The 24963-nt window shown below is 40.9% G+C and overlaps 1 protein-coding gene across 26 annotated transcripts in view; it reads left to right on the top strand.

Annotated features, from left to right (window-relative positions):
* ADGRL3 (adhesion G protein-coupled receptor L3) overlaps positions 1–24963 on the top strand; it is a 496522-nt gene that overhangs the window by 285111 nt on the left and 186448 nt on the right. For all 26 annotated transcript variants that reach the window (XM_085579188.1, XM_085579186.1, XM_077782989.2 and 23 more), the window contains one exon: positions 3993–4102. In XM_085579188.1, coding sequence (XP_085435314.1) covers positions 3993–4102 — 110 coding nt within the window. The remainder of the gene's footprint in view (positions 1–3992; positions 4103–24963) is intronic.

The raw sequence follows: 24963 nt of genomic DNA, 5'->3' as shown, positions 1-24963 counted from the left end.
CCTCTCCAAAACATAGATGCTAATAACATGAACTTATGTGTATGAGATGATGATGCTTAAAGGCTGCCAAGTACCTTGGACTGACTTTTAGAAGGGTTTGGAGTATTCTCTTTTCTTGAAGATACAGGGACAGGCATTGGTGTCTCAAATTGGGCTGAAAATGCTAATCTTGGGTTTTGCTTTGGTTTCTGGCCTCTTGGTTGGTCTTGCTGAGCTCAGTGGACACTCTTGGTTCAAGCAATGTGTCCACAGATCCCAGCAGCAATTATGGGAAGGGTCTGTGAGAAGTAGTATCTTTACTCATGTGCCCACCTTGCACTTCAGGGCATAACAGGGAAAGGAGAATGATGGCAGATAGAAATAAGGGCTGCAAAATGAAACAAACCAACACACACAAAAAGATGACTATAAATTTCTTGTCAGATTTCATAACAACAACAAGGTGAATTAAAACCACTTGAGGGGCTACTTCAATTTTCCTGTGTTTCCAGAACATTTGCCTTTAAAATTCTGTTTCTTTAATAGCATAGAATTTTCTGTCTGGTCCTCTAAAATTCCCAGAGTCCTCTCACAGTTCTCTTGTTTGCTTGGCATCAGAACATATGGAGAATGAGGAAATACCCCAAAGAGGCCAGGGATTTCTGTGGAAAAGTAGCATGAGGGCAATGATGGGGAAGGAAGTGGTTTTCTTTGGAGGAGTCGATGAATCAGTGCTAGAAATAAGAGGTGCTTGTGTAAAGGTAGTAATAAGAGATATAGATGTGTGTGAAAAAGGTGACTGTATTTTTCTGGGGTTGTGCTAAAGTTATGCTATAGCCAGCAATGCAAGTGGTTCCTGCACTACTGGAGAGGAATCCAGTGTGATGCAGAGCTACTGTATAGCTAAGGGAGGTGTTTCTGTGATTGCCCAGTAGAGGAGACAGAGTCGTACTTACCAGCTCCGTATCAGCTGCTGGAGTGCTGGTTGTCATTGCAAACTGTACCTCCAGTAGCTGACAAAGATCTTCCTTCAAGAAAAGAGAGAAAAATGGAAAGAAAAAGGGAGGGGGAATGGATTGAGGTGGGCAGTGGCAGAGAAGACATGACAGACAAAAAACAAGAATTAAAAGAAAAAAAAAAAAAGATCCTTGCTGCATTTACTGGAAAAGTCAGCACCCAGCACTGAGCCTCACAACTTGCAGGAGTTTGGGGCAAGTATTGCCAAGACCCAGGTGCCAAGGAATCCCAAGATTCCATGTAAAATCCTGTGATTTACAAGGAAGAGCTCATGGCCTGGTTTGCTGAAAATGGAGTATGGCATGAATATATTATGGTTTTTCTCCCTGTCATTTTCAAGGCTACAGATTCATCATCTTTTACACATTTCCTTTCCTGTGTCACTTTTTGCATGTCACTTAGTGTCACCTGAGCCTTTAATCTGTCTGGAAAGAAATATGACAAAGCTGAAGGGACCAAGAAGCCCTTGTAAAAGGGATAAAATGCATGAGCAAAAGCAGAGCAACCAGAGCTTTAATGAGTGTTTTTTACCTCTTTCTCCCCTTAAAATTTCCATAGCCTGATGTCTGACAGTAATAGTTCATTGAAGATGTATTAGGTTTTTTCCTATGGTTTTTAGTGTAAATTGCTGTCATACCTTAAGCATACTGGAATAAGAAACCTGTGTATTTCACCCTGGGATGATAAAAGGAAGCTCAAAATGCCAAGTGCCAGATTCCATTTTGCTCCCCACAGGAAAGAAGTATGAAAAAGAGAGGAGGTTGAGTTCTTACGGTTTTCATTTTGGTTTTTTTAATTTGTTTTGGGTTTTTGTATTTGTTTGTTTTTAATAGGAACCCTCTTTTTAGTTAATTTTTTGAGGTACTGACACCATGTAGTATTTGTGATTTTGAGTTTTTAATTTGGTGTTCTGTGTTTCCTCTCTAAAAGTAGCACTGATAATTTGATCTCACCTTCTTTGAAAGTTCCGGTATTTGGTGGGCTTTGCCATCTCCCATTCCAGGAAAGTGTAGGGGGACTTCAGGATGTCCTAGAGTTGGGGGGAAATGCATTTCTGTGCATCCTGCATTCCCCATTCAAACCCTTGTATCATGAAGCTTTTAGTCTCTTTGGTGATATTGCAGAAGGTAGCATGCATTTGAGCAGGTTAAAACTGTGCTGCTCACAGGCAACTTTCCAGGTTGTGTTTTACTTCTGTTATATGTGTCCAAATTATTGCATTAAAAAGAAAGAGCCATAAGCAAATGCTTGACCAGTCAAAGCAAAGCAAATACTTCCTTGCAAACAGAAAGAAAACACAACACAAATGAACCGTAATTCTGTTTGCTCCTCCCCCCCACCTCCAATTCCTCATAATTCTAGATATTTACTCCTGATTTTGAAAGGTATCTTTGACCCTTTGCTGTTATTCTGGGTAATGTGGCCGGTGATGTCCCTTCAGCCAGGAAGACTATTGATTAGACCAGAGAAATTGCTTTTTGAAAGGCACATTGAGCCCAGTAAAGGATTTTTGTTGAAAGTGAAATTTTGGATGATGCTCAAAGCCTCTCCTGGAAAACTGCCCATTTGCATGGTCTGAGCTACCTGTGATATCCCAGCATGGGTGAGGACAGTTACCTTTTTTGTTAAGAAAATTATTTTTCTCTCTGTATAACAAAACTAGTCACTTGCTGTGATAACTACTGTCTTTCAGCTAGAAAACATGAGAATGTCCCAGCCCTCTGGATTATCTCATATCCAGCCTGATGAGCAAGCATATCCACTCTTATTATTCTTTCCATAAAATTAAAGAAATTATGGAGCTTAAGGCAAGTTGCTAATGAATCAATTTTAATTTATAGGCTCAAATAAAATCTGCATTAATGCTGCCAAACTGTAGCTTCAGGTGAACATGAAGCATTTCTACTGCAGACATAAATTAATTCTGTGCTGGATGTTACAGCTTCTGCCAGAAGAGCAGGAAGGTCGGGGTCCCATTTCACATCAGAGGAGGCAGAATCCTAAAGAAAATAAATGCAGTTGTCTAGCCCTTAGGAGGTCTCTTTCTGGTATGCAAAAACCAGAAAAATCAAAGACAATTAATATTTTTTTTCTTTTAACAAAGAAGCAGAAAATTTTTCTCTATAGAATCACTGTTTGCTAAATATTTTTGCATCACCAGTTGTACATTAGACGTGTTTGTCCCATGAAATCAGAGGCAAATGTGGGTTTCTACACACACATAAGTCAGTCACCCATGGACCTGTATATGTCTCAGGAGGAGCATCTTGCAGAACCCAGCCTCTGTGTGTGTGCTCTTAAGCTGAAAAGATGTTCACTGCTGCAGTGAGATTCATTTCCTTCTGTGTGTCTTCTTCATGGAGAACAAGCTTCTTGGATAAAAGTACCTTATTTCAGGAGATGCATCCATGCTGGGCAGAATAATGGAGCAAAACTTAGCCATTTATGCCTAATGCAAGGCATAAAAGTCTTGTGAATGATCAGACTGGGAAGTTTTCCTAACAGGCCTTGTATGAAAACATTATTTTGGCTGTTAGACAGCTTATTTGGTGATTTTTTTTTTCTTCTACTCAAGTGTTGTTGCTTCTAGTTTTTGCTTTGGCTTAAGCAGTATTATACAAGATAACTGGTTTTGTGGGAACACTTCATAAAAATGCTGCAAAACATATTGTTATGTCTGCTATAAAACATGCAATGATTATTTCTTGCCACTGTTGTTGGTTTAGTCCTTGCATTTTGTTTGGTTGGGATGCTGGTGTTAAAGAAATACCTCCTGGAGGGGAAGGGTTGTGCCACCATGCCTCTTCTCTTTTGGCGATAGGCTGATGAAGATGTTGGTGTTTGCCATCAGCTTCTGTGTGCTCACTTCTGAGCTCCCCGAGGTGATGCTGAACTCATGGCTCCTGCATGTTTATGTCACTGCAGGGGCCGCTCAGCTTCTCGTCCTGTCCTTCTGTCTGGGCTGTGTTCTGACTCTCATCTCTGTTGCTTTCCAGATGCAGTAATCGGACCCAGTGTGCGGTTGTTGCTGGCCCTGATGTGTTTCCAGACCCATGCCCCGGGACGTACAAGTACCTGGAAGTGCAGTATGAGTGTGTCCCTTACAGTATGTATCCTGATAAATTTGCACTTGTTATTTCAGTAGAGATTTATTGTGGAGACTGGGACAGCCTTGAGCTTGTCTCTTGTTGCTCAAGGGCAAGTAAAGCAGACCATGTGCATCATATGAGACTGAGCTGATAAAGATATGAAAAATAGTTCTCTGTGTCAGGTTTGTGCTTAGGTTAAAAATAGCCTAATAATGTCTCCCATGTTGTACAGCATAACAGTGACATACTGTCTTTTGGAAAACACTTGGGAACCCCCATTAGAGAAGGCACACCAGAGGAGTGAAGCACTATTGCTGGCTTACAGCTCCTCTTTACAGAGGTTTATGCTTGTAATCACACAGCAGTGTGCTTCGACTGACCTAGGTCCACGTAACTGGTGGCATTTGTTAAGTGCCTTAAATACAGTATTGTATCACCAAGGAGGTAGGAAACTATTGTTTTGGGTAATTTGATGTTTGATGGTAGAAAAATACTAATTTATAAGCTTCCAAAGTTACGAAGGCAAATTACAGGCAAGCCATTTAGACTGAATTTTTGAGGGTAGAAAGCCAGTCACTTGAGATGACAAGCAATATGTGCCAAGTGGGAAATTCAGAGCTACAAAAAGTTGTGTACCTGAGAATTTGTTTTCTGTAGAAGCCAAATTTGTTACATGCAGTTAAGGTCCTACAGCCATGATAATATGAGAAGTGCGCTTTTCATTAGCAGTTGTAGAGAGCTGAGTGGTGAATAACAGTGCCATATGTAGGTTTTCTGTTTGAGCAGGCCAAAGCTTATTGTAGCACACCTCTCAAAATAATAAAGCAGGTATGGAAATGTATGCTTTCAACCCACAGTGTTGTATTGAGAGAGCAGCAGAAGGCATCAATTTGCTGAAACACAGAGTTTGACTTAAGGGCTAAGACCATCTTTGTTGCCTCAAGCATGGGCTGCAGGAGAGCAGATGTGGCTGAGCAATGACAAGGCACCCTGTCCAGAGGGGAAACAAGAGCTTACAGCCCCTGGGGTGGTCCCCATCCCTCAGGTGGCCACCTGCCTGCTGCCACAGCTTGGAAAGACTGTGTGGTGTTTGGTTTCTATGAAACTCCAAGACCACCTGTCTGAATAAAGGGACCTCTCTTGCCTGAGTCTCTCTGTTGAGGTTCTTGGATACTCTGCTGGCAGCAGTCTCAGTGTGTCCATATTTGATTTTTCTAAACAAAACTGTGACGCTTCTAAATGCAGCAATTGAATACTTTTTATGGGGTGAGCTATTAAACTCACGGAAAGATTGACATCAGGGCTTAGGATCTACCCTATGAAGCAGAATATACTCCAAATTAGAGCTATTCCACTCTAAATTAGGCTTTTCATTTCAGAAGCAACACATTGCCATGGAACAGGTTAGGGAAGACTGGTTTCAACTTATCACAGCAGATTGTATTTCCCTGTGATTTAAGATTTGCATGAGGATATGCTGTTCCCTCCAGAGACTCAGTAGTCTCAGTAGTAAAGCAGTAGTCATTACCTGGTACCCCTCCACAGCCTTTGTTGCACATAGAACAAAGAGGAATAGTGATGCCTTGTCAGAAAGGCAGTATGTTAGTATTACACCCCAAAGTGTTAATTTGCCCTGTGTACAAGGTGTAGAATAACTAATGTGAGAGATTGCTCAGTATCAAATGTACAGTGGGGATTGAGTATTTTTTTAATGATCTGAATGTAGGGAGGAGAAGGATGACAGCTGACAAACTGCCTTTGCAATTAAGGTAGGAGCTTTGATGGCTGCTTCCTCCATTTCTTTATGAATCAAATATAGTGCCTCTGCAAGTAGAGTTAGCAGGGAAAGACAAAGGGTGAGCACATGATGAAATAGGATCCAGTCTTCTGAGGTTGTTGTTGTTGTGTGTTATCTAGGAAACTTTGGGTTAAATCTTCGTGTGTTGTTATTTAGTGTAGCACCAGTGAACTAGGTTGTGTTTAGGCAAACTGTGTCCCTTCATGTGCTGACATGGAGTGGGAAACCTAGAGCTCCGTTTTACTCTTCTCCTGCCTCAGTCTCTGCCTGGCTTTGTTGCTGCCTCTATTTCTCCCCTCAGAATGGCAAGATTAACTCTATAGATGTTCCCCACTGGGGCTCCATGAGTGTCCCATAAGTGAAAGCCATCCAAGTGATGGGGAAGGTGTCAGCTCTGGGCAAGTAGGTCAGCAAAGGCATGTCTGGACCAAAGCCACGCCTGGTGGATGAAATCTGCTCCTTCCTTTCTGCCCTGTTACTGTCAGAGGTCAGTTCTTGTCACTGAACCCACATGCCTCAGCCCCTGTGCAGCCAGCCTCTGGTGAGTGGTGGGGTCTGCCATATGGCCATCTGCTAAAGGAGCACCTCAGCTGCATGATAAAGGAATTAATATTTCAGCAGGCAGTTGTACTCATGTGCATTTCCAGCTTGCCTTTGTCTGGTTGGATGGGTTATTCCTCACAGTTTCAAATTGTTCTTTATGGACAGAGAGTGGGTTCACCCAAAGTTGGCTGAGCAGCAGAAGGGAGGGTGTGCATCTCAAGAGGAGAGGGCTGGGGAGTCATCTTTAACAGACATTGTTAGGACTGACCTTAGGCACCTGTGCTCACTATAGTGCTAGTGTATATGCTTCCCCAGAGAAAAGCTTTGGAAGATTTAAAACTCCATTCATTAATCTGTTTCTCTTGAGATTTTATTATTTATTTATTAACTCTTCCACCACTAGCTCATATCATTTTCTAGAGGAAAGCATCCCCTTTTTTTCTCTGATGGAGGAAATCTAAATGTCCTCTGACTAGGTAGCTCACATATTGTAAAATGTTCTTTACATTACCCCACACACTGCATTCATGTGTGTTCACTAGAGATACCCCTGATAAGGAGAGTTTTATGGGGCTGCAGTTACTCTCACCATGTGGACAAGATGAGAGATAATTATGCAGGTAGTCCAGTCCTCATATTCCTGATCCTGTAGTTGCTTTATCTGGTAGCTGCAGCCTTCTACTAGAATGGACAGTCATTCCAGGACATTTGGGCTCCTTAAGTTGCCCTTTGACAGTGAAAAGTAGGTGATATCAGCAGGTAGAAAGAGAGCAGACCTAATCTGTCAGGCTTCAGTGACATCATTTGTCCTATTTTTCTGGTATCAGAAATCATACAAATAATTTTATCTTTCTCAAAGCAGGCCTTAGCATGTGGCATATATTTCTCTTAACACATGCCTTAGGTAAAGCCCCTTTTCTTCTGAAATACTTAATTTACTACTCCAGTTTTCTTAAATTGAATTTGCTTTTAGTAATTACTGACCAAGAGAGATTGTCCATGGTTTTCCACTGAATATATACTACTACAAACCTGCAGTCTGCCATTACCAGAGCTGTGGGCATGTTTCATTGTGGAGAGGTGACTGAGCTGTTTTGTGCTGTGTGTGAGAATGAGAAAGCTGATGTGGTGAGGGTCCCCTGGATCCAGTACTCTGTTGTTTCCTACTACATTCCTTCCCTCTGCCCTTCTCCCTTTCCAGAGCAGGGTTAAATGGGTAATGGGAACAGCAGTGGTAGAGGTGGTTTTGTAAAGCTAGGTCAACACTCTCATTGCAGAAACACTTCACTATCATGATCTGGTGCTTCTACAATCCTGTTGTCATGGTGCCAGTACATTTAGGAGTGAATTTTTTCTTATTTCACCTTCATAATTTGCTAAAGGTCTTCCTGTTCTACTCATGAGCCAGCACAGAAAGCAGGCAAGTGATTTATCCAAAGCTGTACATGAGACCAGTGGCCAGCAAGAGAGACCAGTTTTGCAGGAGCAGTGGTGTTGGGAGAGCTGCCCAGCTAGTTGTCACCTTAATCAGACACATTTTCTATCAATAACATGATAAACCCAAGCCCACCCTTTGGTTTTGCTAATTTGCTAATGCCTCTGTATCTACGTGGCACTTCACAGCTCAAACCATCCAAGTTTTAGTAGTTCTGCAGGTATTTCTAAGAAGGAGGAATAGAGTGAACAACCCAGGTGAGGCTCCCTTTTCTCTCACATGTGCTCCATGGGACATGGCAGTGACACTGCCCTTCCTGGGTGACACTCCACATCAGAAGAGGGGGAAGTTCCAACATGTGAGCAGCTATTGCCCATGGGCTTAGACTGAAGTTTAGAGACTGTCTGCATTTCATTTTTATTTGGGTTTTGAAAATGGTATGAGTTGAAAGCAGCAGAGGTATTTTGGAATGCTTTCTTATGTTCATTTCCCTGTAGAGACAACCTTACAGGCTCCTAAGGATCCAGCACAGTGTTGAAAAGAGGATTTAGGTGTATCTGAGTCAAATTTACCTTCAGTTTAATCCTGAGCTCCCAGTTCCCTTAGGCTCTAGGTTTTGGAGGTCACAGAATAACTTGTGCACTGTTGTCCTTCAAAAGCAGTCTGTTTTTTAAACAGGGAATTGGAAAATTTAAGCTATGGTATAGGGCAAAGTGCCAAAAGGGTGGTGACTCAATGAGGACAAGCCCATTGCTGCATTGATGGAAAGGATGGCAGCAGCAGGAGGGTGCCTTGGGCATGGCATATCCCACTGTGATGATAACTTGCCTCACACCCAGGCCACCAGCTTTCCATCAGCTTTTATTGGGGGGATCTGTTCAAAGGGATGTTTCTTGCAAGGGAAAAATGCTCATGGCTTCCAGGGAAGGATTAATTGTTCTTTCTTTCCATTCTGTTTCTTTCCATGTGGGCTAATGTGAAGGCACCACTCATTTCTGGTGCTTACAGAGAATTTCCTTCTTCTTTAATGCTAACAAGAGGAAGGGAGAAAAAAACCAAACCCAACACATGAGCATATTTCATCCTTTCTTTTCTTAGGATTTTTTTCTTTTTAAACAGGGAACCTGAAATCACATTTCCCAGTTGCTGTAGTGATGGAAGAAAAGGTCACAGCCTTGCTAGAAATATTCCTTTTATTGCTGATAGAAGAGTAGATGGGCTCACGTATCAATAAAAGTTAGGGATGGTAAGTGTGATGTGGGAACAGAATTCAATAAAGTTTTATTGTATCACAAGTGGACTGAAGTGCATCTAAAACATTAAATGAAGGCACACAATATCTGCTCTGCTGGACCTTAGGGCCAGTGAATAGACAGATAATTGAATAATGACATTTTTAAGAGAATACAAGCACTAGAAAGCAAACTGATATTTTCATTGCTCTAAGATTGCTAGGAGAAGGGGAGAGAGGGGGAGAAGATGGGACAAAATTGCAATCTGAAAGCAGTTTAATGAGACCACTTTTCCCAAGAATACAGTTCTTAATTATTTCTGGAGTGCTGTAAGGGCATTATGTGGCCTCTAGGCTTTCCCTCTGCGTTTTCTTGCTGCCTTCTCCATTGGTTGAGAAGCAGTGTTTGCCCACTGAGAGCAGTGCTGTGTTTTGTTAAAAAAAAGGACTAGCAGCTTATCTGCTTTTCTTTTGCTCTGGGTTTTTATGTTTGCTTTGGATTTGTTTTCTCCCAAGAGAATTTGGTCCCTCAAGGCCCAGCAGGGAAAATGGTAAACGTTCCCAAAGGATTAAGTCTGACTGTTGACATTTTGGCCAGTAATGAGTGAATTCCCTCATGAAGCCAGGCCTCCTTTGTTTTATTTGTTAAATACATTATTTTTGTGCATGGGCTGGGAAGAATAAGTAAAACCAAAGAAAAAACAAACAAGAAAACCCCCAAACAAAAAACCCAACAGCGACCTAACTATCCATTATGATTATTTCTGAGCAGAGAGTCTTTGTCTCCTGCTGACAAATTGCCTTTCTTCCAATGTTTACAATTGCCTGGTATTGCAGTTAAAAAAGCCTCTTTTTTGTATTCACTTAAATTTACAGCTTTGCTTGCTAGTTTGTTGGTTTTTTGATTTTTTTTTTTTTTTTAATCCAGAGAGGCAGAAATAAAGAATATATTGCTTCCCTTATCAGTCTTCTTTACTGTGTGTTTGTGGGGAGAGTGCACCTACACAACAGCCCATTGGAAAGCATTCTTAGTTAAAATCACCTGATATTATGGGCCTTTGCAAACCTGCAGGCTGACCAATCTGAATAGTTGTATGCATAATGTTCAAGAAGGGAAGGAAAGCTAAGAGCTAGGGAAATAAAGGTATTTGAAAAGTTGAAGTAGCCTGATACAAAGGGAAATAAACATTTTTGTAAGGCACAGTGAAATAAATGGCAACATGGTTAATTTTTGAATATGAGATGAGTTTGGGTTAAAATAAGGAAGTTAGGTGGTTTCCAGTTTGTCTTTAATGCATACTGGTTTAAAGGTCTGCTGTCAGCAGGAACATAATGGATTTTATTGTGGGGAGAAGTTAAGATACATGTTAGGCAATCTCCATAGTAGGACGGCCATCACTACCTGGTGCATCTCTGAGTTCCAGCATGGTTCTGTCAAAATGCAGCTCCTACTGGCTCCTGTCATCTCTGTTCTTTTCCTCTAGGTAGTGGGACACTTCTTCATGTCTTCCACCCATGCCAGCATGAGCCTTTTTGTGAAAAGTATTTTTTTTTTTCTCTTGCTCTCTCCTGAGTGTTTAGCTGATTACCTCCTGAACCACCTCACTGCTCCCTAGTCTCAGGCTTAAAGTGTTGAAATGCCTCCATACACTGATGCATTCTGTCTTTAAAACATGCATTGGTTCTGGAAATCTCCATGAACAACAGGTTTTGCTCCCATATGTTTTGGAGTTGCACAAGCTGTCTTTATCAGAAAAGTCACCACAGTGGTAAGGTCAACCCCTTTAGGTCTGAGGTGCTGCAGTGGATGAGAGTTGGAGTGTACTACAGCCTGGGCAACCTATGAACTTCACATAATCATGGGATGTTTGATTGGCCATTTGTTGATATTTTTATTATATTTCTAAGCTTGTACAGCTGGGAGAAATTGTTTTGGATTTTTTTAAAGAATATGAAAAGGTTTTTATGGTAGAGCACAAGAGGCAAAATTCACATCTCTCCCCACCATCACCTCACTCTCAGAAAATTTGCAATGTGGAGAACCAGACTTTAAATAAGTCAAAGAATTTAGTGTAGGTCTGTTATGTGTTTCTCACATAGGCTGTTTTTCTTGATGTAGAGCCCTGTCAGTTCTCCTGAGGACCTCTATAATTGGTTTATTATGGAAGTTGAAGGTGGAAAACTGCGATGCGTAGTGTAATTTATTTTATGAAGATTATGAATTTAAGGGGGTAACTTAATTCCTTGTGTGACTTCGATGAATTATTTATTTCTTTCTAATCCTGACCCACAGCAGCTGATTTTTTTAGTGAGAAAGTGTATGGATCTGGTTTGATTCTACTCATTTAAATGAAAAGGTACAAATAATATTTTTCAATCTGTTGCCTGACTATCTTTGGCCTTTGAGTCTGAATCAAAGGTCATTAAATTGCAGGGAAACTTTCAGTATCAGCAAACTTTGGGTCAGGTTCCTGATAACCTGAGGCTGTCTGAATTCATTAGCTTTTTTCAAGAAACTCATCTTTGTCACACCCATTTCTAGCATAGTAAATAACTGATATTGTCTCAGCCAAAAGGGATTTATAGCCAATACTGCATAGAAATAAGAATGAAAATATGGGATATTCTTCAATAAAGTAATAGGTTTCAGTCCTCCCACCTTGTCAGCTGATGGTTCCATATCTAAATAGTGAGACATCTTTGTAGTATCTGAAATAGTTTTGTGCTGCCTTAATAAAGATACTGACAAAGCATAGCAGCCTGACCCATGCAAACGCTTTTCTGGAGCACCAGTGGGAAGAACCCCACTGGCTTTAGGTCATCTGTACCAAGCCATGTTTTTTAGCTCTTTCTGACATGACACAGATATTTGCCACCAATTTGCTGTCTAAGCATGACCCCACACTTCCCAATTGTCACTGAACAATTCTGCCATCATTAAGGGAAATATATATTTCTTCCCATCTTTAATAACCTATTGCCTAAATTGTGCTATTATGCCAAGCACCCTCTGGACACATTGATGTGGATTTCATATATTTTATAACAGATCTTCATGGAAATAATATTTATACTTCCAGGTTTTATTCCTATTTTCCTTTAATTTCTCTTACATGAAGTATTGCAAAGCTTTCTTTCATTGGTGCAAGCAGTGTAAAGAGATTAAGACCATCCTTGCCAGGTGCTATTATAAATCCACAAAAGAAATGAAATACATTTATTGAGTTTTATTCTGGCCAATAGGGAGAACAGAATATGTGTATCCAGTGGCTAAGTTGAGGATTTCTTCTAGCACATGAGGGAGGAGGAGGGAGGGGGGAAATTTGAGTATATTAAGGCAAATCCCTTTAGTGTGTGAAATACGAAAATGCATCTTTCCAGATCTAAAAATACAACTTTGTTGAGTTTTCTTTATATTAAAAGGGCTCCCAGGAAGAGAGCCAAATACATCTGAATGTATTACTTCTTTCCCTCATTTCCTCCACTTTTCTTCCTAACAACATTTCCAGTCAACTTTTAACAGTATCGACCTGCATGAAACCACAGTGGTTGTATGCACCTCAAGCTCTGGCAAAGGAGACAGACGTGGAGTGCATAGTATTTGATTATTTTTGTTAACTTCTGTTTCCAAGAGGAGTAAAATCGGAGGAATTGTGGAAGACTAAGGCAAAAGGGCCTTCCCCAGGGTATCCTTTGAAAAACAAAACACCAAACAAAATCCTGCAACTTATTTCCAGATTTTCTTATCTAAAAATAGTCATGGCATGTCACTGATCAGTGGGTTGATTGCCAGAACATGCAGAAATATTCTTAAGTGCTTTTTGAGGTGTGTCCTTTTTTTTTTTTTTTTTTTTTTGGGGGGGGGGGTTGGGGGAGTGGGGGGCAGGGTGAAGGGCTGGGGAGTGGAATGATGACCAATTCAGATTAGAAAAGATTTATTTCAATTGATTTCACAGATTAATGTATTGCTGAGGGTCTAAACTAATCTCCTCCTCCAAAGTCCTTTTTCACTCCATGGGTAACTTAAAAATGTCTAATGTAGTTTTAAAAAATGCCTTAATCTCATTTATCTTTAATTTCTCTGTTCCGCTCTACAAGCCCACATAAAAAGATTTACAGTGGATATTTATCCCTTCCAATATCAAAAGCAAATTCCCTTCCAGATCTCAATTTTCACTGATAATCCTCAGATATGTATAATTTTAATTTACCTTGCAGGTGACATCTACCTGGTTTCTCTCTCTGCTTTTATGAAGGTATTATTCAGCTGCACCTCATTAACTCTGGTTTGGGTTTTTTTTTCCCCTGTTTTTTTTTTTTTTTTTTTTTTTTTTTTTGGTTGTTTTTTTTTTTTTCCCTTCTCTTCCGTGTGTGTTAAACAGCGTCTGTGAGTGGAACTATTGTCTTGTCCCTTGCTGGAGTGCACATGCTGGTGCAGCTGGGGCTGGCATGTCACCACATAATCCAGCTGAGTCCTTTCTTTTTATCCCAGGAGAGGCAGCGTTGGGGCCTTGTCCTTTTTATTGCTTTAAAAATTAATAATTTCACATTTTTCCATTTCATCCCTTACAATGGCTTGCAGGACCACACAGATGCACACTCATGCACCTGAAAGCTTCCTAACCTCAGATGTTCAGATGTGCAAAATAATGGTTCTACTAAACAGAACAGGATCTATTATGCTCTTGGGATTTTGAAAATGAGTCTATTATATTTAGGTGCCCTAATGAAAGCTGAGCTTCCCTGGAAATCTACCTTTAATGTCTATATAGGAAACACTCTGGCGTCATTCCACCTATGTTACTGTTTAAAGCAGCAAATTGTGCATTTAAGTGCCATTCTGAATGCAGCCCTAAAAGATGATTCCATGTGTCTGCAGCAAAACTGAAGGCTTGGGAGGAATGTAAAGTCCATGGAGTAAATGCAGACTTGAGTTTGAATATTTGACTTTGAGAAGAAAAATTTAGGAAACTATGTATAGATGGTGTTGGAGATATTTTTTTTATTAGTAAGACGTGGCTCAAAACATTGAAACGGTAAGATAAATGAGTTTCATAGTCTAGCCTCATGTGGGAGAGCAGGATGGAGTGGCTAGTGACTCTCTTTGGGATGAAATTACACTGTATCTCTACTGGTGGTCTTTTCTTTATCACAGGCTGAAATTAGTCTTGCTTCAGTATAATCACATTTGTATCCTGCTGCTGCTGCTTTGGGTATTTACACTCAGGTTTGGCAGTGCCTGAAACAGGGAAGACTTTCAGTCAGTAATCAGTATGGAGCTGAAGGTGTGGAGGCAGCAGCTACTAAAATGCAGCAGGGAAAAGATGCTCCTATTCCACAGGCACACCTGAGCCAGCTCTGATGCAGACCAGGGCATGAGATGCAGAGGCACAAGCTGCAAAGCAGGGATAAATTTGCCACGTGGGTGTTTGTACAAGGCACAGTTGTAGCCCTGGTTTCTCTCGGCCTTTCCCATTGGCACCACTGGGACACTCCCAGCCAGACATGTGCTTAAAGGTTTGATGGATGTCAGCTTGTGTGTTTGCATCTTATATATGGTGTATGCAACTAAGAGAAGCCTAATTTGGGGGGTCCTTTATGTGCTCAGGCTGGGGTTTCAGAGGAGAAACAAATAGGCCTTTGTCCATTTAAAGACTTACTCAGAAGAGTAAGCATGTGCCATGTACATTTCCAATGAAGTCAATAATTAAATATGTTCCAGATGACTCTGGTGGGGGAGGATATTAGTAATTACCAGAAAATGACAAATCTACATTCTGTGGCTGGTACTTTGAAAACAAAAAGTCAGTGTTTCTAATAGAATCCATTAAAAATATGATCTGATTCAATTGTCATATTTAAGTTAAAATAACGTCTTAAGTTTTAGATGTAATTTTCTGATTTTTTTTTTTTTAACAGTCTTAATAGAGGTATAGTAGTCTTTCAGCACATGCCTTTGATGAGAGCCCACTGAAACACTTGGGAGTTTTCTTGTTGAGTTAGACAGAATTTGGATGCAGAGAGTGAAATTGGACAGTATTTAAATCAGCGCAGCTTTGCTTATTAAACAGCATGAGTCTGAGCCTTCACATTTGGGAGAAATTTGTGGTGCAGTGATGATAATATAGAGAGATTTCCAGAAAAAAGTGGTTTTTTTTCTCAAAGAGGACTGGTGCCTTCTGCCATCCTGTCTCAGAAATTAAATTAAGTGGCTAAGTCTCAAACCAGTTCTAGAGTACACAAAAATAATCATTTATATTTTGCCTTCATAAAAGGATGATCACAGAGCTGTGGTTTGAACATGCAGGGAGAAGACAGGAAAGGCCAAATCTCAGAGTTGAAACTAGCCAGTGTTGTGGTAAATAACACAATTTTTTTTTTAAAGTACTTTAATAACAAGAGAAGATCTAAAGAAAACACTGGGAGTGATTATTGTTTAAGGTGATCACCCCTCTAATTGAGATAAAGAAAAAGTGGAGGCATTCAATGTTATTTGGTTTTTGTTCCCCAATTCTTTAACAATCCTGGAAGGCCTTGGGCTGCCCGGTCCTTTCAGTATAAGTATGTGGGAGCAGTGACTTTCCTTTTGTGAGACTGTAAGGGACTAGCTGCATCAGCTGCATGTTGACAAGTCTACGATCCCTGGTGGAATTCATCCCAGAGTACTGATGGAACTAGCAGATGTTATGGCAAGACCCCTCTTGATCATGGGAGTTTGGGGAGGTCCCTGCTGACTTGAAGGTAGCTAATGTTATTCCAATTTATAAGAAGGACTGTTAGTCTAACCCTAGTTCCTGGAAAGTTTTGAAGTAGGTCATGGTGGGGTACTATTGACAGGCATTTAAAGAATAGTCTAGTTGCCAGGCACAGTTAGCCTGGGTTCAACAGGCAGATCCCTGTTTAAATAATCTGGTATTCTTCTATGACAAGGTCATTTGCCTAGTGGATCAAAGATCTGCATACAGGATGGGAATGCACTATCAGCAAGTTTGCTGATGATCCCAGACTGGGAGTTGCTTTTAACTCTCTTGAGGGATGAGAGGCATTGCAGAGGGAGTACAGATCCATTGGAGCATCAGGCAATGATTAATGGGACAAAATTCGACAAGAACAATTGCTGGATTCTTTGCCTGGTGTGGGGGAGTGGCAGCCCTGCAGAAGGGGATCTGGAGGTGATGGTTGACAACAGCTCAGTGTGAGCCAGCAGTTCCCTGGCAGCCCAGAGGACAATCTGCATCCTGAGTCGCATCAAACCCAGCATAACCAGCCAAACAAAAAAGGTGATTATCCCGCTGTACAGAGCATTGATGGAGCCTCCACCTTGAGTCCTCTGTGCAGTTCTGGACCTCACAATATAAAATGGATGTTAAGGTACTCTAATGCATCCAAAGGAGGGCAACAAAGCCAGTGAAAGGGATGGAGGACTGCTCCTGTGAGGAGCAGCTGAGAACTTGATTTGTCAAGTTTGGAGAAAAAGAGTTCAAGTGACAACCTCGTTACCCTCTACAGATTCCTGAGGACAGGATGTGTTAGAGGGAGGTGCTGAGCTCTGCTTCCTGGTATCCAGTGGTAGAAAATATTGGAATAATTCAAACTGTGCCTGAAGAAGCTTAGTCTTGACATTAGGAAGTGTTTCTTTACTGATAAAGGTCCAGCACTGGAGGAGGCATCCTGGAGGGGTATTTGATACCCCAAGCCTGTCAATCTTTAAGAAGCATTTGGACAACAGCCTTAATACTATGCTTTGGTTTTTGGTCAGCCCTGAAGTGATTGAACAGTTGGATTCTAGATGGTCATTCCAACTGAAGATAAACCATTTTTTGCCATGGGCAGATGCTGATACTTCCCAGTGAAATGATAAATTGAGTGTCCAGAGCCCCATGTGAGTGCCTGGAGGCAGTTGGACATTGTTGGTGTAATGTGTGGTAAGAAAGCTCAAAATTGCTTTGCAACACTTTTTCATCTGAACATCTACACTCATGTTGAAATGGGTTTTGCAGTCAAAACCAGCCCAAATCTTATCAATTATGAATGGCTGCAACAGATGGTATATATTATTGTTTATAATAATAAGTGATACGTTTCGAACAAGAAACACATGCTGCTCAGCAGCTTTAGCTGCCACTTCTGAGATGGGAACCAAATCCCTGACCTTGTCTTCCCCTCCACTTGTTGGATGGCATCCTACTTTAATAACAAAAAAATTATGACCATGAAATACTGCACAACGGAAAACTGTGTGCAAACATCAATTCCGGTGTAAGAGGATCCTATTCTTCCTCAGCTTGCTGGGAGCTGCACCTGTCTGGGCAAGGGTGAAATTTGTGTTTGCAGGACAACTATCAATCAACCTTTCCCAAGGGTCCTTGGAACAGGGCATTTCTGCAAAACTTCTTACTTGAAGTTTCAAGAAGTTTGTGCAACGTTGCTGCAAGGAACTGTCTGTAGCCTGAGATCAAGGTATATCATGACGATGTTGATTAGTGCTTTGTCAGATACCTGGCTTTGCAGAAAATACTGTGTATTCCTTCAGTTTGTCTTTTAATCCCCATTTGTTGCATTGTCTTATTTTAAAAACTGAAATAATTGCTCTAAATCCAGCAGGTGAAAGGCTTTTGGAGCTAAAAGCCTGGCTCTTGAAGAGCAATCCAGATGAACTGTAGCAGTCCTCAGAAATTGGACCAAAAGTCTTGGAAACTATATTCCCTTACGCTTGTGCCTATTTGTGCTATAGATATAAAATTCTATGTATATGCCTTATCTGAAAATAAATAAACTGTGCAAGTATCTGCAGGGTTGGTGCCTAATTTGGTGGAGAAAACTCCATTTAAAAATCTTCATTGCTCTTACACAATTTGCTACAAAAACATTTGCTGTTTATGATGCAGAATCTAGACACATTGCCAAAAGAAATGAGCCAGAGGTATTTTGTGATAGTAGCCATTCAAAAAATAGAATCCAAATAATTTGTTTATTTTCTGATTTATAAAATTGCTACAGCATCTTGGCTGAAACTGTGGTTAGAAAGCATTTATTTTCTTCCTCTGGTGTTTTAAAAGTCTTGCTTAACATTCATAACACAGCAAAATACTCATTTCTGTGTCTTTAAAACCAATCATATTAGTTATTCCCGTGCTGAATTTAGTGCTTATTCAAATGCTCTCTCTGCTCTCCTTGAAAAGGAATTTTGGCTGAATTTCTTTAGTGCAAAGCCCTTCCTTACTGCCTTGATAACACAGTGTTATCTTATTCTGTAATACTTCACCATACAAAGCAATCTCAAACTCAAGGAAGCATGCCAAGAGACACTGGGCAAAAAGCCCTTATGTAAAGTTTGGACTTCTTTCCCTTAACAGTGCAGCATTTGCACAACCTTCTCTTCAGGCAAAGAAAATAAATGAATCAAAACAAAGCTCTAAATTTAACCAAAAAGTTTTTTTAAGCAGTACTCTTGATATTTATTTTAATGGGAAGAAATCAACTTTATGTCACTTTTATCAGACTAAACTAGAGGAATTCTGCAGTACTCTTCACTGACAGTGGGAAAAATTCCTTGTATTGTGCCCAGATCTGTATGTAAAAAGTTTCCAATGTAAAAGCCTTTTTTAAAGTAGAATTTGATGCCTTGTGGGTCCTGTGTGGGAGTGTGGTGACAGTTATGCAAGGCCTAAAGGATTTTTTTTTTTTTTTTTCTTCTCTGGAGCTCAGGATAAGAAAAGGCAGACTTAGGTACTGTTCGCCACCTTGGCAAGAGTTGCACCTTCTGCTACCCAAATCATGCTGCTTGAAGAGCACAAAAGGTGTGCATCTCCCTTCTTCTTTGCTTCAGTTTGTGATCATCCTTCCTGTGATCCTTTTGGCCCAGTGCTGAGTTACTCCATTTAATGTGGCATTGGTTCTTTTTGCCGTGCAGTTTGTGGGCTGCATAAATCTGAGCAGGATGACAGTCTCATTGGAACTCAGGATGTGTGGGAAGGAGCCCCAGGTACCCAAGGTTTGCAGTCTTTCTCATGATATCACAGTCCATGGAAATTAGGTGTATGGATGCCATTAAGTGTCAAGATGAGTGCTATCTCCACAGAGATTATGTATCAGTTTCCTTTCCCTCTGCCTGAATTCAGGGAGATTTTTATTGAAAATTCACCTCTCATCTCCCCTTTTATTCTTTCCACTTCATTTCTCACACTCTCGCTTACTCTATCATAAATATACCTGCACAGCTGTGACTGTAGCTTTACAAGCTTCAGTCTTTTAAACTCAAATGCTGTTGTTTGCAGGTGACCTCACCTTTCAGGAGCAGAGGCTCTCCTGGAACATACAGGAGGATATTGGCTTGTAGAGCATTGGATTTACAATTAATCAGTCAACTTTGATGTCTTTTTTTAATTTTTTTTTTTAATTATTTTATTTTTGACACCTTTTTCTAATCATGCCAGTAGAGAGTCCCAAAATGTGACTGCTCTCAGGAATGCAGAATTAGCCTAACTTAGTGCTCACATGGCTTTTGTGGTACCAATGGTGCATTTGTCTTTGGTCAATCAATAGGGTCAAGCTCTGGTTTATGTCAGTGTTTGCCTGAAGTCAAATAGGTAGCCAATTAAATTTTCCAATATTGAATGAGAAGAGAGTGGTAGTGTCAGCTCTTCTACAAATGCCTATTAAATTACATGATGCAAAAGTGGCTAAAAATGATTCAGAGCAATAATTTGACCCAGTTATATGTTTATTGCATTTAAAAGACAACTGGGGGCTTGATTTCGTTGCCAGCTGTGTGGTAGTTAATGATCAGTAAGAAAGCATCAAACTGAGAACAACTTCTGTTTCTAAATACAGCCTGTCGTGCTGAATTTCAGACATTCCCAGAATGAATTGTGTGTGTGTGTAATGGATCTAAAAATAAGGAGAAATATGCTTTTATTGGAGACTAACAGTATATATTCACTGCAAAACTGTTCTTAACTAACAAAGAAAAATCATATGAAAAAATTATGGACTTGCTTCTAAATGCACATAATTACTCTGACATACAGCTGTATGACTCCTGATTAACACTGGCCATAAATGAATGTCCTAACACAATTTTGAAACTTAGGTAATTAGCAGAGGAAGACGAAATTGTTGTTTCCTTTTCAGACTGACATTTTTACTGCAACCATTAGTTTTAAAAACAACAGGCAAGCTCTCTGCCTGCGTGGTCTGTCCAGTATCACTGTTTAAAAATTCATTTGTGGAAACAATTGCACATATGATAAACATCAGTTTAAAAATTAAATTTACTGAGTAAAGAATTTGGGGACACAGTTTTTCATAAAACAAAGTAACTCAATTAGAGCCTTTTTTTCACAGCCTGCAGGTTTTCTTTCAAGCAAAATAACAGTGATTGGGTTTGGTCTACAAAAGTGTAGGCAATAAAGCTCCAAAGACAATGTGCTACAATAATCTTGAATCGGAGGTGCCTAAGAGAAAATTAATGTTGCAGGGTTTTGTTTTGTTTTTTATTTTCCTTTGATTTTAGGTTTTATTATGTATATGCCTTGTTAGTTCCTTTTAAAGAAATTAAAATTGCAAATATCTCTTGCTCTGAAACATACTTTATTTGAAAAAAAAAAACAATTTCATGAATTAATTAAAATTTAGCAGCAGCCTGATGTCCCTTTATGCAGTGCTGCAGTGGATAAAGAGTTTTGTGGTGATGTGTGGCAGCTCTAAAAAAGCATGGCAAACTGGGTGATGCTCTGGACATCACACAGAGAAACTTGGCTTCACTCACTTGTCTTTCTAGTTGAGAAAAAATCCATTATGTGGGCCTGAATTTTGAACCAGTGGACCATTTGGGCAGATTTTTGAAGGGGGATGGAGCAGAAAACAGAATTTCAGAACTGCTTGTAGCCATACTTTTAGCTTAAATCCAAACAAAATTTGGTTTAGTTTCTCAGGCAGTTGCCCAATCAGATTGTTCAGAGATGAAGTTTTCTTAACAGCTCAGTACCTAATGGCAGAGCTTTTCCAACATCATGATCTGCCAGACCCCAAACCTAACTGTATTTAAAAATTGATACCAAGGAATTGCTGGAAATACACATACTCTGTTGTGTGTCCCTGCAACATGCAATTGATCTAAAAGCTGGAAATATTTGGGGCTGGGCACATAGAAGGAGTTAAGTGTTTTTGGAAACCCAGTCATGTCTCTGCAGGAGTTGATTACTGCAGCCATGTCTGATGCTTATCCTGCTGGAGGTGCTTTGCAGTGGACGCTGCCTGCTGCCTGCACTATTCCTGGATGCTCAGGCAGCTGCGTAATTACAAAAAGATGAGTGAGAAAAATAGCAAGCTTGGCATGTAAACCTTGCAAGGAAACTGATGGAAGAAAAAAAAAAAAAAAATTCAGTTTAAGGTTCTGTTGTAATTATTCAGAATTTTTGAACATACTTTCTCCTTTTATCCAGAAGAGCTAATCCTTGATCCTAGTCCTCGTTGCAAAAATTGGAACTTGTTGATACCAATGAGGAATACTTGAAGAGATGTTACTTGCAATATGTCATCCTAAGGAGAGGCAAGCTCTCCATGATTCTGCAGATCACATGGACCAGCTACATATAGATGTTTCATTCTCAGTGTGGGAGTGTTGCAATATAAGGTGTAAGGAGGGAAAGGCAAGACCTGCAGGGTTGTTCATCAGTCCTGTTTTTTTCTTGCTGATGACCCGACTCCCTTGTGTTGGATTTTGGAAGGAAACATTGTCTTTGCTTTACAGTGTGATATTTGTGTTCCAGACTGCTTTTCTATTCCCCAGGTGTGAGATCTCACTTTACATTCCTCTATCTACTGGATATTACTTTTAGAAAAGCAAATAAATAGACTGCACATTATTTCTGATTAGGTTAGTTTGGTCATAATGTATATCTTTCCTCCTGTCTTCCCCTGCTGTCTTTAAAATCTCCAGTAGAGGACTTTCCCTGACACAAACTAATTTTTGTTTTGCATCTTTCCCATCTCCAATTCTAATCTGGGACCAGTTGAAAACTTTCTGTTCCTTATTTGTTTCCTCTACAACTGCAGGGCAATGCCCTATGATGGTGCTAAAGATGATTTAAATTGTGGCTTATAGTTACTGAGTGTGTGTGGTGCTAGGAGATGCTTTTTGTTCTTAAAAAAGCTTCATTTGTACATGTGTTTGCTTAAATGCACTTGTAAAAAAAAAAAAAGTGTTGTTTTCAAAGAGTTTCCAAACACGTAAAAAAAAATTATATATATATATATATATATATATATATATATATACATATACTATTTTTCTCTCTCTATTTTCCTTTGAAATGTGCAGTGAAAACTGCTGAATGTCGATCCTCACATTTTCTGTGCGGATACTGTTCTGTACAAGAGACCTCATGTGTAACAGTGTTGAAAATCTAATCAGGAATGCTTCATGGAGCTGCAAAATCATTGCTGGATAAAACATTTTAGCAGGGAAGCAAAGCTGTAATTTCCAGAGAAGGTCACAATTGCAAACTCTGTGTTGACTGGATGTGATCTGAATGAATCCTGATGGTCCAGGAGGAAGCCCAGTTATGCCCTAACCTGATGGCCTCTCTTTTCTGTCTCAGTTTTCCTGTTGTGAAACGTAGCTGTTTTGTGGCTAAAGGTTGGAAAACAAAGCAAAATTGCGATTACAGTCAACAAGCTCAGCATTCTCCACACTCAGGTCCCAGGTGTGTGATGTTGTGTGCAGCAGTGCCATTTTCCACCGTCGACTTTGTGAGCAGGAGCTTTCCCTGACCTGCTCTGTAGAGCCCACGCTGTGTACAGAACCCAAAGTCCCCTTCAGATTTATTAACAAAGAAAGCAACAAAAACTGGAGTGTGGAGCCACACCTGGGGCTCCTCCCCAAGGACTGCACTGCTGAGAGCTGGAGTCCTCTCTGCACACCAAATACAAACAGGGGAGGCAAGATGTGCTTTGCAGAGCTGCTTAACCCTTTCCTGGAAGGAACTGCATCTCACTGTCTTTTGGGAGAAGCAGGGGCAGTGAGGAGGATGGGGAGGCAGTTTGGTGTTAATTTTTATCTCAGTCCCCACTGCATGCTTACACTACATGACTTTTTGTATAATCTAATGGGTAAATTCCTGCTGTTATAAGTAGGAAAATTCGGAGTGGAGGGTCTTGTGACTCTGAAGCCATTGTGTGCATGTCACACGCCTCACTGCATTAGGCTGCCCTTGCAGTTGTGGTCAGGGAAAGCTGAGAACATAACAAAGGGCCTAACTGGCTGTGCCCCACTGACTGATGCCTGTCTATCTTGGCATTTATTTTCCTTAAGCATCTAAACATCTCATTTTACTCTTCCCTGCAGTGAATGCCACCCCAACGTGGTCTCTCAGTGATCCTGAACTCCAGCTCTTGCTGTTGCGTTTTCCACTTTCTTGTGGTTCTGGTTTGTGTGTTTTTAAAGCGGCATCTTTGAGATCCTTGGCCTCTGCTGGCATTGCTAGGAAAGGAAACAGTAAAGCCTTTACTCAGAGCCACTGCAGGCTCTGGTAGTGGATAATGAGGCATGTTTCCTCTCCCAGTACGGCATTTGCCAGTCTGGTGTAGCTTTAGAGCAAGTGTGTATGTGCAAATCTGCTTCCAGTTTTGTTTCACCTTGCACCTTACGAGCCTTCTGCTGTGCAGACATCAGAAATGGGGGAGAAAGATCATGAGTAAGATGACCAAATGCCCTGGTGCTCTGTTGTTAGAGACAGAATTGATGGTGACAGCCATGGACCATTTGTAGAGGGCTGTGGCTCCAGCCCCCTGCTGTTTGCCTGTATTTAGTGCCCATTGAGCAGCATCCCTGTCCCCAGCCCCAGCTGCCTCAGACCTCATTGACAATGGTTCACTGGTGCTAACAATGCTGGTGGAGATGAAGCTGTCACCTCCTTGGCTATCCCTGCTCGTGGGATGGGCACCGCTGGCAGGTTCGTGCAAAGACAGCTGCCCTGACCACAGGGTGCTGGGGTGAGCAGTTTCTGAGCCTTTGCCAGCATCATGGGGGGGTTGAAGTGTGACCAGAAGGCAGTGGCCCCTTAGGCCATGGTTTGTGCTATAGACATTCCTCTTGGAACCTGACTTGTATAAAAGAGGAAGCAGCTGTGTTGTGCACCAGCTTTAAAATTATGGCTTTCCAAAGTGCAGCCAGTTCTGGGAGTTTAACCTGGGAAAGACTGAGGCCAGGCACAGCTCTCAAAGGAAGAGAAACAGTTTTTGATGTTGCTTCCTCTGAGGGACACAGAGGAGCATTTCTTGCACACTTTACTCCCTCCTGCTGCTTGATGAATGCAGGCATAGAGTCAGATCCATGGGGAGGCTGTCACCAGGAAGGGCTTGGCCAGTTTGCAAGCCAACACCTGAAAACAATGCTGTAAAGTAACAAACCACCTCAGTTCCTGAGAGCAGTTCTCCCTGTGACCAGACATTCTCCAGCAGACTCTGCTGATGACAGGCAGGCACCCAGACAGGTAGCATGGCTGAGAAGGTAGCTCAGAGTTCATTGACAAGACATCAGTGTTCAAAGCCTGCATCCTCTCTCCTGAGCAAATGTGATCCACAGGAGTTCACAGCATTGAACCTGTGGGACTAGAGGAAAAGAAACATTCTCTCCTATAGCTGTTTACTGTCCGTCTAAAGAGGCCACCATGCTGTATTCTGCCAACCATTCTTAAAAAGACCTGGGCGAGGTGACCTTGCCAGGCTGCACACAGCACACTGGAAGGATGCTGACAGCTGCATTTGCAGTGATCATCCCTTGAGGAAAGCATCCGTGCTTGCTCCTTATGCTTGCAGGTTTTCACGCTTATTTTGGACTGTGGTTAAAGCACAGGAAGCCAGTTTT

Source organism: Lonchura striata, chromosome 4, assembly GCF_050655825.1.
Source record: "Lonchura striata isolate lonStrDom1 chromosome 4, ASM5065582v1, whole genome shotgun sequence".
NCBI classification, from domain to species: Eukaryota; Metazoa; Chordata; class Aves; order Passeriformes; family Estrildidae; genus Lonchura; species Lonchura striata.
This window is presented reverse-complemented; position numbering and strand designations above follow the sequence as displayed.